A 12,448-nucleotide genomic window follows, 5' to 3' on the forward strand; every position below is an offset into this window, starting at 1 on the left:
ATAATCTATCCTGATGTAATATTTATATACACATATACACGCATACACATATAAATAAATACAGACACATACATGTATAGATAGATAAATAGACCTACATGCTGACTTAAACATGTGAGCTAGCAATCTGCTTTGTTAGCACTCCTAACCTATTAGTCTATAGAGTGGACTCAGATGGCTGATGCATTAACTCAATACCCTCCTTAGAAACCTACAACATTCTAGGAATATTAGGGCTATGGCTAAGCCTTCAGTAGCTGCACCAGCTTATAGTCATTTATTCCAGTGCTGTAATACGTTACCCAAAACTATGTTTAGTCCTGTTTTAAATGATTAAAATGCTCTGCCTTTGCTGCTTCCTGTAGGAGGTTATACTGCAGTTAATCTTACCATTACTGAGTTTTTCTTGATGTTTTAATTCAATCTTTCCTTTGCTTTAATTTCATTATTTGTCATCATCTGCGCCCCATCTGAACACCCTCACCCTTGTAGATCAGAGGCCTTGCTCTCCACCACTTACCACCTTGCAATCTCATTTACACTGGCACAGAATGAGGGTTAAATGCTACCATGCTGACAGGGTACAGTGTTCCTTCCAACGCGCAGGAGTAAATGATTACAAAGAGTCAGGGACTCAACATGGATTCTCGGTGCTGCCTTTCTTATTCCTGATTTACTGTGGAGTGGTAAACAAGCCACTTCATCTCTCTGCACCCATTTCTTTATCTGTAAATAGCAATCACGGCAGCCCTTGTCTAAAGCACTACTGGTGCATTTAATTGCTATCAATCAAAATGCTTTTTGAAAAAAAAAAAAAAGAAAAAAAATCAACATTTTTAAGGGGGCAGGGGGAGGGGGGGGCGGTGAAAAGTAAGGAGGAAAGCCAGTCCTTGGGGTTTCTGGCTGGCTGCTTGGGCTCAGATTGTCAAGGCAGCCATGGCCTTTGTTCTCTTCCACAGAAGAGGAATCACTGTTATCCTTGCTCAAAAATACACGGCTTGCCTCTTCTACCATTAACTTAGCAGGTGCTGCCCCATGCAGTCAGTATCTCAGCACAGACTTTCAGAGGATAAAGACAGACAAAATTAAGGAAGTCTGAGCCTAGAAGAACAGGGCTAAAAATATTTTTAATGGAGGCATTAGCTCCCTTTATACACTGATTTGAAGTAGACTGAGTAACGCTTCCGAAAGCACTTGAAAATATGCTAGTACAAAACCTCCCTGGATGGCCCAACACAGCTACATCCTCATTATGAGAGCACTGTGCATTCATTGAAACAGCAAAGACAAGAATCTATCGCCATCGTATCAGTGGTTGGTAGGGCATAACATAGCATCCTTCAAATGAAACGCAGGGAGGAAGGGAAAGCATTTGCACAGAAGAGCATGGGAATTGCACTACAGCCACTTATTTCTACAAGAAAGGGAGGCATTTAGCTTTATGAAACTGCAAGGCTCTTTATAATCTTTAAATAGCAACTTATAAACCATTGCTGAGATAAGGCCAAGTCACTCCTGAAAATTCCTAGGCCAGAACTTTAACTGAAGGATTTGGACCATTCTCTCCAGCGGTCCCCAGTACTGCCCTGTCTTACCAGCAACCCTCTCCCTTTCCCCAGGGCCATACACATACATTGATACGGATACAAAAACCAGCACATACCCCTGCAATCCTGGTCATTCCTGATGCATATGGAAGGGGGCTTCTTCAGGCATGGGCTACCTCCGGGAGAAGCATCCAGAAGCATAGGTAGGTTCTAGTCCTGATACCTTTCTGAAAGGCAGGTGGTACAAAACAACCTAATTAGCAAGACTGCTCAACAAAACATCAATACTATGTTGGCAGTTCATTTTCAAAGCCTTCCCCCTCCCCCTAATTCCTCACAACTTTTTATAGTTTTAGAAAAGTTCATTAAAAAAAGATAAAAATGGATTGTTTGTACAAAAAGCAAGTGGAAGGGGATTATTTTTTCAGTCTTTCATAAAGCAATATTAAAAATATCAAAGAAGCAACACCTTTTCCCAAGTATTTTGTTTCCTTTCCAAAGCCTTTTCTGAGGGAAAAATACTTTCACAGGTTTTCAGCATATTCTATTAATAGATTTACTCTCTTCTCACCTGGCATTGGGCTGCTAATAGAAGGAATCACACCCAATTGGCAAAGAATGATGAGAAATACCTTTCACATCTAGGCTTTGACTTCCATCTACTCTTTCTAAAATCCACTTTTTACTTTCATTTTCCTTAAAAATCTTAAGGACAGCCATAAAGAAGAGGCCACAGATAACACGTCTTGGTACATAAAAATTAAAGAATTAAAAAATTTAATCCACCTTCTGCTAGCACAAGATCCTTTGCTGCAATATATTGCATTGCTTTCTCTAGATTAGATTTAAAATTCTCCAAGGAAAGGACCCCCACTGCTTCCCTGGAGAGCTTATTCCAGGCTAATAGATCTCAATGTCAAGGATTTTTCCCCTGCTGTTCAGCCATAACTCTTTCCTTATTTTTTCCTCTCTTGCTGCCATTATACTCTCTCGCACCATGTTAAATTATTCTCCCTTCCACATGGTAAGTTAGCTGCCTACAAGCATAAGAGGAATATAAAATTTTCTACAGCAAATTCTTATCCCAGAGACTACTTTTGTCTGTCAAATAATTATCATTGTTAAAAGCGAACTGAGGAAAAGGTAAACTAAGTTACACACATGGCTTTAGCGTGGAATAAAGTTAGTAGGTAATTCAAAATATATCCTTCTTTACAGTTGGCCAGAAATACTAAATTTGAATCAATGCTACTCGTTAAACCTGAAACAGTTGATAATATACTTGTACTGCAAACCAGCATTTATCGTTCTAGTTTAGACAGCTTAAGGTATACACATGAAAATCAGATTAATACCAGCTAAAGAAAGCAATGTTTCTTCAAATATTTTGCTTTTTTAAGTAAAGAGATTGTAAACATGTTGTAACTTACATGTATTATAAAGCAAATTCAGTAAATTACAAATCACATTTAATTTATGGGTTGCAACATCCCTTGGATCCTGTAATATTTTTTTTTATGTCAGACTATGGCAGAGTTACAAAGTCAGCATTCATGGATGGCTTGCAAATATCAGCAAATTTGAACTGAAGACTTTATTCTGCTTTTGAAGTTTGGTGAATAATATAACTTTTCCACATAATTTACCAATCAAATATAACTTGATTTTTTTTAAAATAACTTATTTTTCTCCAACACTTTAAGCAACCACACTAGATACATGACTTTAGAGCTCAAGTTTTTAGGCTTCACACTTAATGCTGCCATAAACACTCTTCATAATGGTTTTATTTTTCTAAAACTTCAAGAGCAAACAGAAGGTAGTATGTGTACATCAATTAGAGCTAGGAGACTTGCATCAGGAACCTATGTTCTACTCCTGATTGTCTTGATGAATCACTAAGTGACCTCGAAAAAGTCATTTCACCTCTCTTTGCCAATTATACAAGCTGTATAGAATTTAATACCTCCTCTTTCAATAAGTGAAGCTCAATTCATGAACACCTACAAAATACATACAGAATTCTGGAGAAAGCGTTACCAGAAGAGTACTGCTACTTACGTTCAGAATGCAAAAACTGTGCCAGAAAAACTTCAGGTGGAACAGTCAAAAGACCAGGTGACAAAGAGCTTGTGAAAATTCCTTCTCAAGTTTTGTTCTCAGTCAACAGTCTGTTACTTTGTGTGTATATGTGTGCACGTGTTTCTTTTGAGTTAAACTAGTGCTAGTCACGGAAGTCACACAGCTGTCTGGGTGAGAAGTTAACAACCATATCGAATGCTCTTCTCCATGCTGTTGCAACTATAACTAGGAGCTTCCACGGGCTCCTCGGACCAATGAAGTATCTTACAAAATGCGTGTGATGGTATATTTTTGATAAATCAGTAAGGCATTCCAATGCAATGGTGTTTTCTTTAGAAGTTTTATGTTATGAAAGGCTCTCAACCTTATTATTTTCTATTTTCGTACTATAAATGGGCTTTGCTTACAAACATCAGAGGACAGATACAAAATGTACTGTATACAACTGCAGGTAGCTTCGAGAACAACTTTCTAGAAGAACCAAGTTTCCTGTTGTCTTCTTTTGGAATTGTAGTGCATATGTTGAAACTTGTATATCATTTACAGTATTGAGTCTTGTGCCACTGCTGTACCTGATGTATCCAATCTGGATTAAACAGAGTATGTGCCACAAATACCAAGATGATGCTGTAGATTTCTTTTAAAAAAATTCTGGGAGGTTCTTTTGGAGAACTTTGGGTGTTGGCCTAAGCCACGCGAGTCGCATTTAAATACTAGTAACTCTTACTTAAGCAACCATTAATGAAAACAGCAAGATGTCCGAGATGTTATAGGAGAGCAATAATGCAGATACCTAAGTGCGTCTCCTACAGTATCCTCCTTCTGAACTTTAAGAGTTGCAACAAAATTAATCTTGGAAACAAAATCATATCATCTTGGCTTTTTCAAACTATGCAGACAAAATCTAGGCAAATCCCCTCCCTGGGGTAATTTGTGACACAAAGGGAGTAAGGCAGGGAAAAAAAGTACAGAAAGAAAAATACTCCTCCTAATGAGATATTTATTATATTTAAAAGAGCACATCTTAAGCATTTCTTTTAAAAGGCAATTTCTTCTTGGCAATTCCATTTAGGCCAAAGACTCGCATTCTATATTGCAGATAGGGTCAGCTTGTTTCAACCACAAAGCAAGTAGAGCTGATCTCATCTTAACCATATCAGAAAGTGTCAGTTGGAGGCATTATTTAAAATTTTCAAAATTCTTTAAGCAGAAATTAAAATTACTTAAGCAACCTCTTAACACCCACCGAGTTAGGGCTGAAGAGAACAGCTTACAGACCACTTCTCTCTCATGCAGGGGAGGCTGACACCCACTAGGGGCCACCATTGCCCCAGCTGCAGAAAATTCACAAATCAACCCAAGGCACAACATCCTTGCCAATCTTGTGCTGTATTTCTATGCCACTTAAAGACCTAAATCAATCTTACAATTCTCCTGCACAGTGAAGAGAGTCTGAATTGCGTGGTATAAAGTTTAGACCCACCACTGCACAAAAAGGTCAGAAGTGCTGCTAGGGACACCACAGGATTTGCACATGGAATTTTGCAAGAACGTTAGTAACGCTCAGGCAGCAAGTGATTCACGCAATTTGAGTGAAAACATACTGAATTTCTCAAAATGAAAATTGCTGAAGGTGAGCAATCAAGTAACCTTGAAGGCATCCATTTCACCAAATTAAAGAAACAGCTCCCCTTGGAAGTACAGTTCATAGTAGGTAAGAAGCAGTGCTTTTACTGAAGAAATTCCAGCCTTACTCTGCCCCAGAAAAAAAAAAAAAAAAAGAAAAAAACAACAGACTATCTGCTCTGGTGAATTTTGAGAAATCAAAGAAACTAGCTGAAGAAAACTGTCCCTATGATTCCAAACATACTAAAGCTAGAGGATGAAATTTCAAAATTAGCATGGAGTCAACCTAGGGTCAATACCCCAAGCCAGACAGTACTCTCATCTTTCCCTGCTTCAGGACAGCTACATATAAAGCAGTGCAACCCAAACAGGAAATACCAATTAATTTTAGTACTAATAGGTAATTTCATTTCTAATTAAAGCTTTCCTGTAAGTGTGGCAAGTCTGATATTGCTGCACCCAGAGGGACAGACCAATTATGATTGCTGCACATTTTCTACATAATTAAACCATCCTCTACTGAACAGCTCGCCATGCACCTAGCTATAGAAGTGTTATTTATACAATGTTAATTAACTGGATTTAAAATAGCAATACAGGCATAGAGATGCAGGTTTCAGTCTGCCACTTAACTGGTATATAATCAGTGCCTGGTGTTTAATAAGAGAATTACAGAAAATGGAATGATCTCTAACTATAAACAGACTATGTAGTCTTATGGTGAATTCATCTTCACCCAAAAGTCATGTGGAAGACGTAAGTCAAGCAAATAAAACTGGGGTTGGTTTGTGTTTCCTCCTTACTGAGATTTCTGATGTGTAAGAAGCTGCCTTTTATCCTCCTTTGTTTACTTTGGATTGTAAAGATTGCAAGTGAACATCCAGCTGTCTTTCATTTCCTTTTATTAACAAATTGTTGTAACACCATCACTGGAATGCATGTAAAACATTTACCTAGACACAGCTCACTTATAAAAAAGACAATGTTTTTCTTCAAACATAAACATCTGTTTATGTTAGTCAATGTACTTGTAGACCAGCAGTTATGTTTTCACAGATAATGTCCATTCAATGCGCCAACCAGCCCATCCCTAACAGCAGTGTCATTACATCAATCACCACTTTTCAGCAGTTCCTGAAGATAGACTGAGTTGACATGATAGGCATTCATCCAATTAAATTGTCTGTAACTTTTCCCATAGTGAGGCACAGCAGCATAGTAGTTTTGCCATGCTTGGTAATAAGATTTCCAGTAGTTTCTGTAACTTGAAGCCTCATATGGAACACCATCATCCCAAGAGCTGCAGGAGCAGTCATCCTCAGTTTTTTTCGTGGAAGGACTAGGGAATTGATGGTAGTGGCTTTTCTTTTGTTTAGCATTTTGTTTCACAACTTTCTTTTTCACTTGATTTTGCTTTGGGACTTGTGATAGTTCCTGAGGCTTCTCTGGTGTAGGACAGAAGCCTGCATGACCCTGACTCATTGTGGGAACAGCATTCTTCTCCTGCGCCTCTGAAAATGCTTCAAAGCACGAGTTATTTTCCCTACTATTGGAGGAAGCCCTGGAACTGTACGAACCATCACTGTCACCACACACAATGCCATTTGCTACTGTCTCTGTGTTATGTTCCACCTCTTTCCACTCTACACCACCATTTCTGGGGAGCTCACATTGTTCTCCTGGGCCTGAGAAGCTTCGTAAAATTTCAACTTCTCTCTCCAACCCTTCTTTAATGAAATACTCATAGTCTTCAACAAATTCTGAGAAGCTCCAAGGATTGTTTGGTTGGTTTTTGAAAGAAGACAAGCATGGAATTCTGGGAAGATTTTTTTTTAAGGCCTCCTCATCTGGAGCCTGAGTGTTATGCTGTCCATCCGTTCTGGAGACAGTTTTGACTTGATTCCTCTGTTCTGTGCGGCAACTGGAAGTTTGGGGGTTTCTACCACCTTTTTCTGTGTTTGCAGAATTTGTGCTCTTTTTTATCTGCTTTTGCTTCAGAGCCTTTTTTGGCCTTTCTACAGAAGAATTATCACCTGGAAGATTAGAAAGAGGCTGAGATACCTCTGAAAAACTATTTTGGACAGGCTGCAGTACTGGTTCCTTTGGTCTAAGACACACAGTGTTAGAATTCACTGAAGCACCTGTATGTACAACAGGTTTGACTTCTACCTCCCCATCTTCAAACTGATCCATCATTCCAGGAGGTATAGGCTCTGCACAAAAGGGAAACAAGCAGGCACTCAATTAAGTGCATCCTTCCCTCTAGAACTCACATGAGTACTGAAGTAAAGATTTGCAAAATCGCAGATAAGATGTTAAGACATATTAAGTTAGGGCTACAAACTGACCCCTTCCATTCTTGAAAGAGCTCAAATAGCCAGAACATTTTCTTCACAGAAGGCATCAGAAAGTTGATCAAGACAAAGAGCACTGCATTACTTGTCATGTATTTTTCATATCCTACTTAAGCAGATAAAATTAGAACTTAAGCAAGGCGGCAAATGCTACGGTTCTAGCAGAACAATTTCTGGCAAAGCAAGGGTAGCAAATCTTCTGTTTCAATTATTCCTTCCTTCTCCTACTGTACCTTACAGCCTGAGAAAGGCTTAATACTAGATTTCTGGAAATCCAAGTAGTTATGTAGTTGCTTAAGCAACAGCTGGATGCAGAGTTCCTCTCCCCATCCACAGGCATGCATTAAGTTCATTTTCTATTGCTTCACACAACTGCAGCAGTTACAAGTAGTCATTAGCACAGAGTATGAAAAACCTGTACCAAAATTAAGGCAACTTCAGCAGAGAAGATACATGTCAGTTCCCTGTGGACTTGTTTGAAGCTTTGACTAATAGAAAACAACCAATGAAAAAACAGTTGCATTCATAGGACAGAGCATACCTGGTAGAGGAAAAAGCTGAAGATTACACTTCTGAGCAATCTTCATCATCATGTTTTCCTCCTCTCCACGGCAGCAGTATGTCACAGATAAACCTAAAGTTCCTGTGATACACAACAGAAAGTGTAATTACCTAACCAAAGCTAGTGCAACTCAAGAAATCTGCATGACTGTTTTTACCAAAGCGCCCAGCTCTGCCAATACGATGCATGTACGTTTCCCAGTCAACAGGTACATCCAGGTTGATAACCAGATTCACTTTTTCGGCATCAATTCCACGAGATGTCTTGAGAAAATGAGAAGGAAAGGAGGAAATAGATAACTGAACATGCTAAACAGATCTTTAAATAAATACAACACATTTGGGAGTAATTGCTCACATAGTAACTTTAAGTTGTTGCAATACACCGTAAAGCACCTACAATTTTCCAGCCACTTTACAGTATTACATGTAGAATAGGCATATTGCATTGGGACCATGGAAACTAGGGATCATTTTTCTTATGCCTTCTATGTATCAAATACATGCAGGCATGTTTTTTTCCTCCAGAATCAAAAAAAATCCAACCCAACAGCATGCAGTAATCTTTTCATGTCAGGACCTCAAATGATCAACTGAAAAGAAAAATACATCACCATGAAAAAGCTGAGAGTGCCTCAAACATAACCACTGCTCTATTTAGTTGTTTGCAATGTTACTATTGTGAGCATACTGTACTAGAGAAACAAACTATTCCTTCCCATAGCTCCTATCCAAAGGAAACAACTCTACTCCTCTGAAATACTATAACCTTCTGCAAAGCAACAGATAAATTAAAAACTATTTTTGAACTAAATGAGGAATACGACACAATTCTAAGTTTCACAGTGAAAATAAGTCACACGCAGCATTCAAATCACATGCTTTATCAGTACACTTATGCTCTATTCAATTCCAAGTCAAATCTAATTCTCCAAAGTAACTTTATGTGCAATACTCATGTATGCTATAAAATACTAACTCACCAAGTCTGTGGAAATCAGAACTCTACAGTGAAATTGCTTTAATTTAGCCATAGCATCAAGTCGTTGATTTTGATTCATGCTGCCTAGAAAGACAAAAATCAGAAACAGATTACATTCTTCAGTTTTATCCCCTCAAATTCTGGAAAACACTGCTTTGTAAAACTGTAGATGAGATCAGAGATGAGCCAAGAGAAACTTCCTCAAACATCAGTTCCAAATGAGTAAACAAGGAACAAACAAAACAAACATGAAAATAAGGAAATTAATTACAAAAATAATTCTTTTGTTGTTTTTAAAGAGAAGCCAATTATGTAGATACTTAACCTCGTGAACAACGCTGACTTTAGACAAAATTTAAACACATAAACCATGGAAAACACTGTTGAAGTAAAAATTCAAAGGAAGATTTCTAATAAATATTAGGTACAAGCTATCAGCTTTTTACAGAGCAGCTAGAAATAAACAAGATTTAAATTCACCATCTGCATTCCAAACAAACACTGCTTCAACCTGCAAATGTCAGTTAGATTTCTCTTTAGAGATAAACCAATGCACTCATCTGGATTTTCGTAAAAACAACTCTCAAACGAATCTGAAAACAGGAAAGTTAATCAATATAAAAATTAATTAATATGTAACTCTTAAAGACATAGGAAGATCCAAAAGCTATTCTTAGTTATTCCATCAGAGGCCACACAAACCGAGATTTAAGATCAATTTTCCTACTTTAGGTCACATTTACGCACAAATTCAACAGAATCAGAAAGTTTTGAATGGACTTACCCGAAATGCATTCAGCAGGAAAGCCTCTGGATGTTAGTATTTCAGCTAGATGTTGAGCCCTGACAAAATATACACAATGAAAATTGTAAATATAACCACAGACCTAACAACCCTGTTCATTTCTTAACAACAGGCTACTCTTTACAGCCAAGGACTACATTCCAAATTGTCACTTTCATCTTTATGTCTAAAACAGTCACCTCACAGATCGAAATCTATCAGCCCTGACTGTACTCTAAACAATGTATGAGGTACCTTCATGCTAAACCATTCCTTTATTTTCAGTATTTCATACTGCATTCCTCTGGCTGTATTTCTGATCTGAAACTTGCATGCTGCTTTAAGACCTTTATAGAAGGTCTACGCAAGTTTATCCATGAATTGACATTACAGCCACTGCTTTCAAACAATCTTTTTACAGGTATTTCTTCAAATTTATTACCTGCTATGCAAATTTGAGAAGACTAAGGCTTGATTAAATGGAATTTTGCTGAACAACTCCTGCAGGTGCTGGGTTTTCTCCTCAAATGTTTTATGCAGAAGCGGATGGGAATTCACAATTTTATAATACTGCTTCAGCCCTGAGCATGAAACCAAAAAATACTATCAGATTAAGGGTTGCCATAAAAACATGAACAGTGCTATGTTGCTGTCAATATGTGCCACTGCAGCTAAAACAAAGACTAAATGTAAACAAGCATGCACATGCCAAATAAGAACCTACAGGACAGGCTTTTCTTAAAAAGCTGAAATATTTTTGGCACCGATAGGAGAAACAGTTACACTCATCACTGACATTTTAAATACATCAATACCAGAATCAAATACTTCGTAAGCTAATCAACTCACCTGTGGAGGGGAATTAGGAAGCATCACAAATTTTAAAGGTGCATGTTTTGGTTTTAGTATACCCTTTTCATCTGTCGATAACATCGCCATAAACAAACTTCTACTTACCAATGAGACTCGGATCAGTAGGGTTCAACCTCACAAATGTTGGCTCTCTCATGTACCTGGTCAAAGCATTAGCTAATGATTCAGGATAAGTAGCTGAAACAGCAAGCATCTGTTTATTGGCTGGTAGTGAAGAGTAAATCCAACTGTGAGATAAAGAAATGGAAATTACTAACAAATACGTATCTAATCCAGTGATGAATGTATGAGGTGTTTTTCTTACTTGATTTGTTCCTGAAAGCTGCCTTCTTCTAGAAGCTTGTCTGCCTCATCAAGAATGAAAAGCCGGATACTGGCTGTATTCAAGTAGTCCAACTCTATGAGCTGTTTTATTCGACCTACATATGAAAAAAAAAGCAAAAGGAACTTCAAAAATATTAATTGAAAGGTTCTAATGATGAGTTTTGCAATTTTTAAAAAAATTAATTTTATAAGCCTTCAAAAAAGGGCATATTGGGAATAATCTCTGGCTAAAAATATCTTTCTGGTCTAAATGTCTTTGGCACTAACCTTTGAGACTATCACCTATCACTAAAAAAAAAAAAAAAAAGAAAAGAAAAGCCACCAACCCAGATTCCAAAAGCACCAGTAATTGTGAATTATCATGCGGTATCTGGAGCACAGTGAAGCTCATCCATACCTGGGGAGCCAACCGCTATGTGGCACTTCTTTAGTCTGATTTTGTCCTGGTTCAAAGGAGTCCCTCCAATGAAGACATGGCATTCCAAGCCTTCCATTTTTATTCCGATAGTTGTGATTACAGCATGAATCTGCACAGCGATCTCTCGCGTAGGAGCCAAGATCAGAATCTGTAAGGGCCGAGGATTAAATATGAAAGCTGCAGAAGGGCTCCGAAGATGAAAGCCCAACGTCGAGTCGTGATGATTTCAAATACTGCGTCTCAAGGCGCCAGTGCCGTTTTCCCAAGAAAAAGAGCGATTCTCTCTCGCAAAGCAAAGCCCCCCCCCCGCCACCCACCGCGTACCGGCAAAGGCGGGCCGGGCCAGCGCGCAGCAGCGGCCCGGGGCCGGGGCTCACCTGCGTGGCGGGGCTCTCCAGCAGCACCGCGTCCAGGGCGATGGTGGAGAACACGCAGGTTTTGCCAGTGCCGGACTTGGCCTGCACGATGAGATCTGGAAAGAGCCGCCACAGAGGTCACCGGAGGCCCCAGGGTGCCCCCCTCTACCCGCCGCCCCGCGCCCGGCCCGCCCGCTCACCCAGGCCGCAGCGCCCCAGCGGGATGGCCTTCAGCTGGACCGGCGACGGCCTGTGGAACCCAGCCGCCTCCAGCCCCGCCAGCACCGGCGCCGACAGCAGCAGCGACCCGAAGTCGGACGGGCCGCCGGGCACCAACACGTCGCGCGTACGGAACCGTCCCTCAGCCGCCGCCGCCGGCGGGTCCGCGGGCGCCGCCATCTTACGGGGGGGGCGGGCGGGAAGAAAGCGGCGGAGGGCGGCGCGCTCGCGAGACGCGCTTTGAGCCCGCACCGCGCATGCGCACTGGGCGAACACCCCCCCCCCCGTTCTCCCTCAGCGCCCCGCGCCGCCAGGGGGCGCC

At 39.9% G+C, this 12,448-nt stretch overlaps 1 protein-coding gene across 1 annotated transcript; it reads right to left on the bottom strand.

Annotated features, from left to right (window-relative positions):
• Nucleotides 1-6,149: 6,149 nt before the first annotated feature.
• DDX20 (DEAD (Asp-Glu-Ala-Asp) box polypeptide 20) lies at nucleotides 6,150-12,306 on the bottom strand. Its single transcript, XM_010578898.1, has 11 exons — nucleotides 12,108-12,306; nucleotides 11,929-12,023; nucleotides 11,531-11,699; nucleotides 11,114-11,228; nucleotides 10,894-11,036; nucleotides 10,379-10,517; nucleotides 9,937-9,995; nucleotides 9,154-9,236; nucleotides 8,329-8,434; nucleotides 8,151-8,252; nucleotides 6,150-7,468 (listed from the first exon to the last, which is right to left on the bottom strand). The coding sequence occupies exons 1-11, from the start codon at nucleotides 12,304-12,306 to the stop codon at nucleotides 6,366-6,368; spliced, it is 2,313 nt and encodes a 770-aa protein (XP_010577200.1). The 3' UTR covers nucleotides 6,150-6,365.
• Between the last annotated feature and the right edge of the window lie 142 nt (nucleotides 12,307-12,448).

The sequence above is a fragment of the Haliaeetus leucocephalus genome, unplaced genomic scaffold, assembly GCF_000737465.1.
Source record: "Haliaeetus leucocephalus isolate CR32 unplaced genomic scaffold, Haliaeetus_leucocephalus-4.0 Scaffold68, whole genome shotgun sequence".
NCBI lineage: Eukaryota > Metazoa > Chordata > Aves > Accipitriformes > Accipitridae > Haliaeetus > Haliaeetus leucocephalus.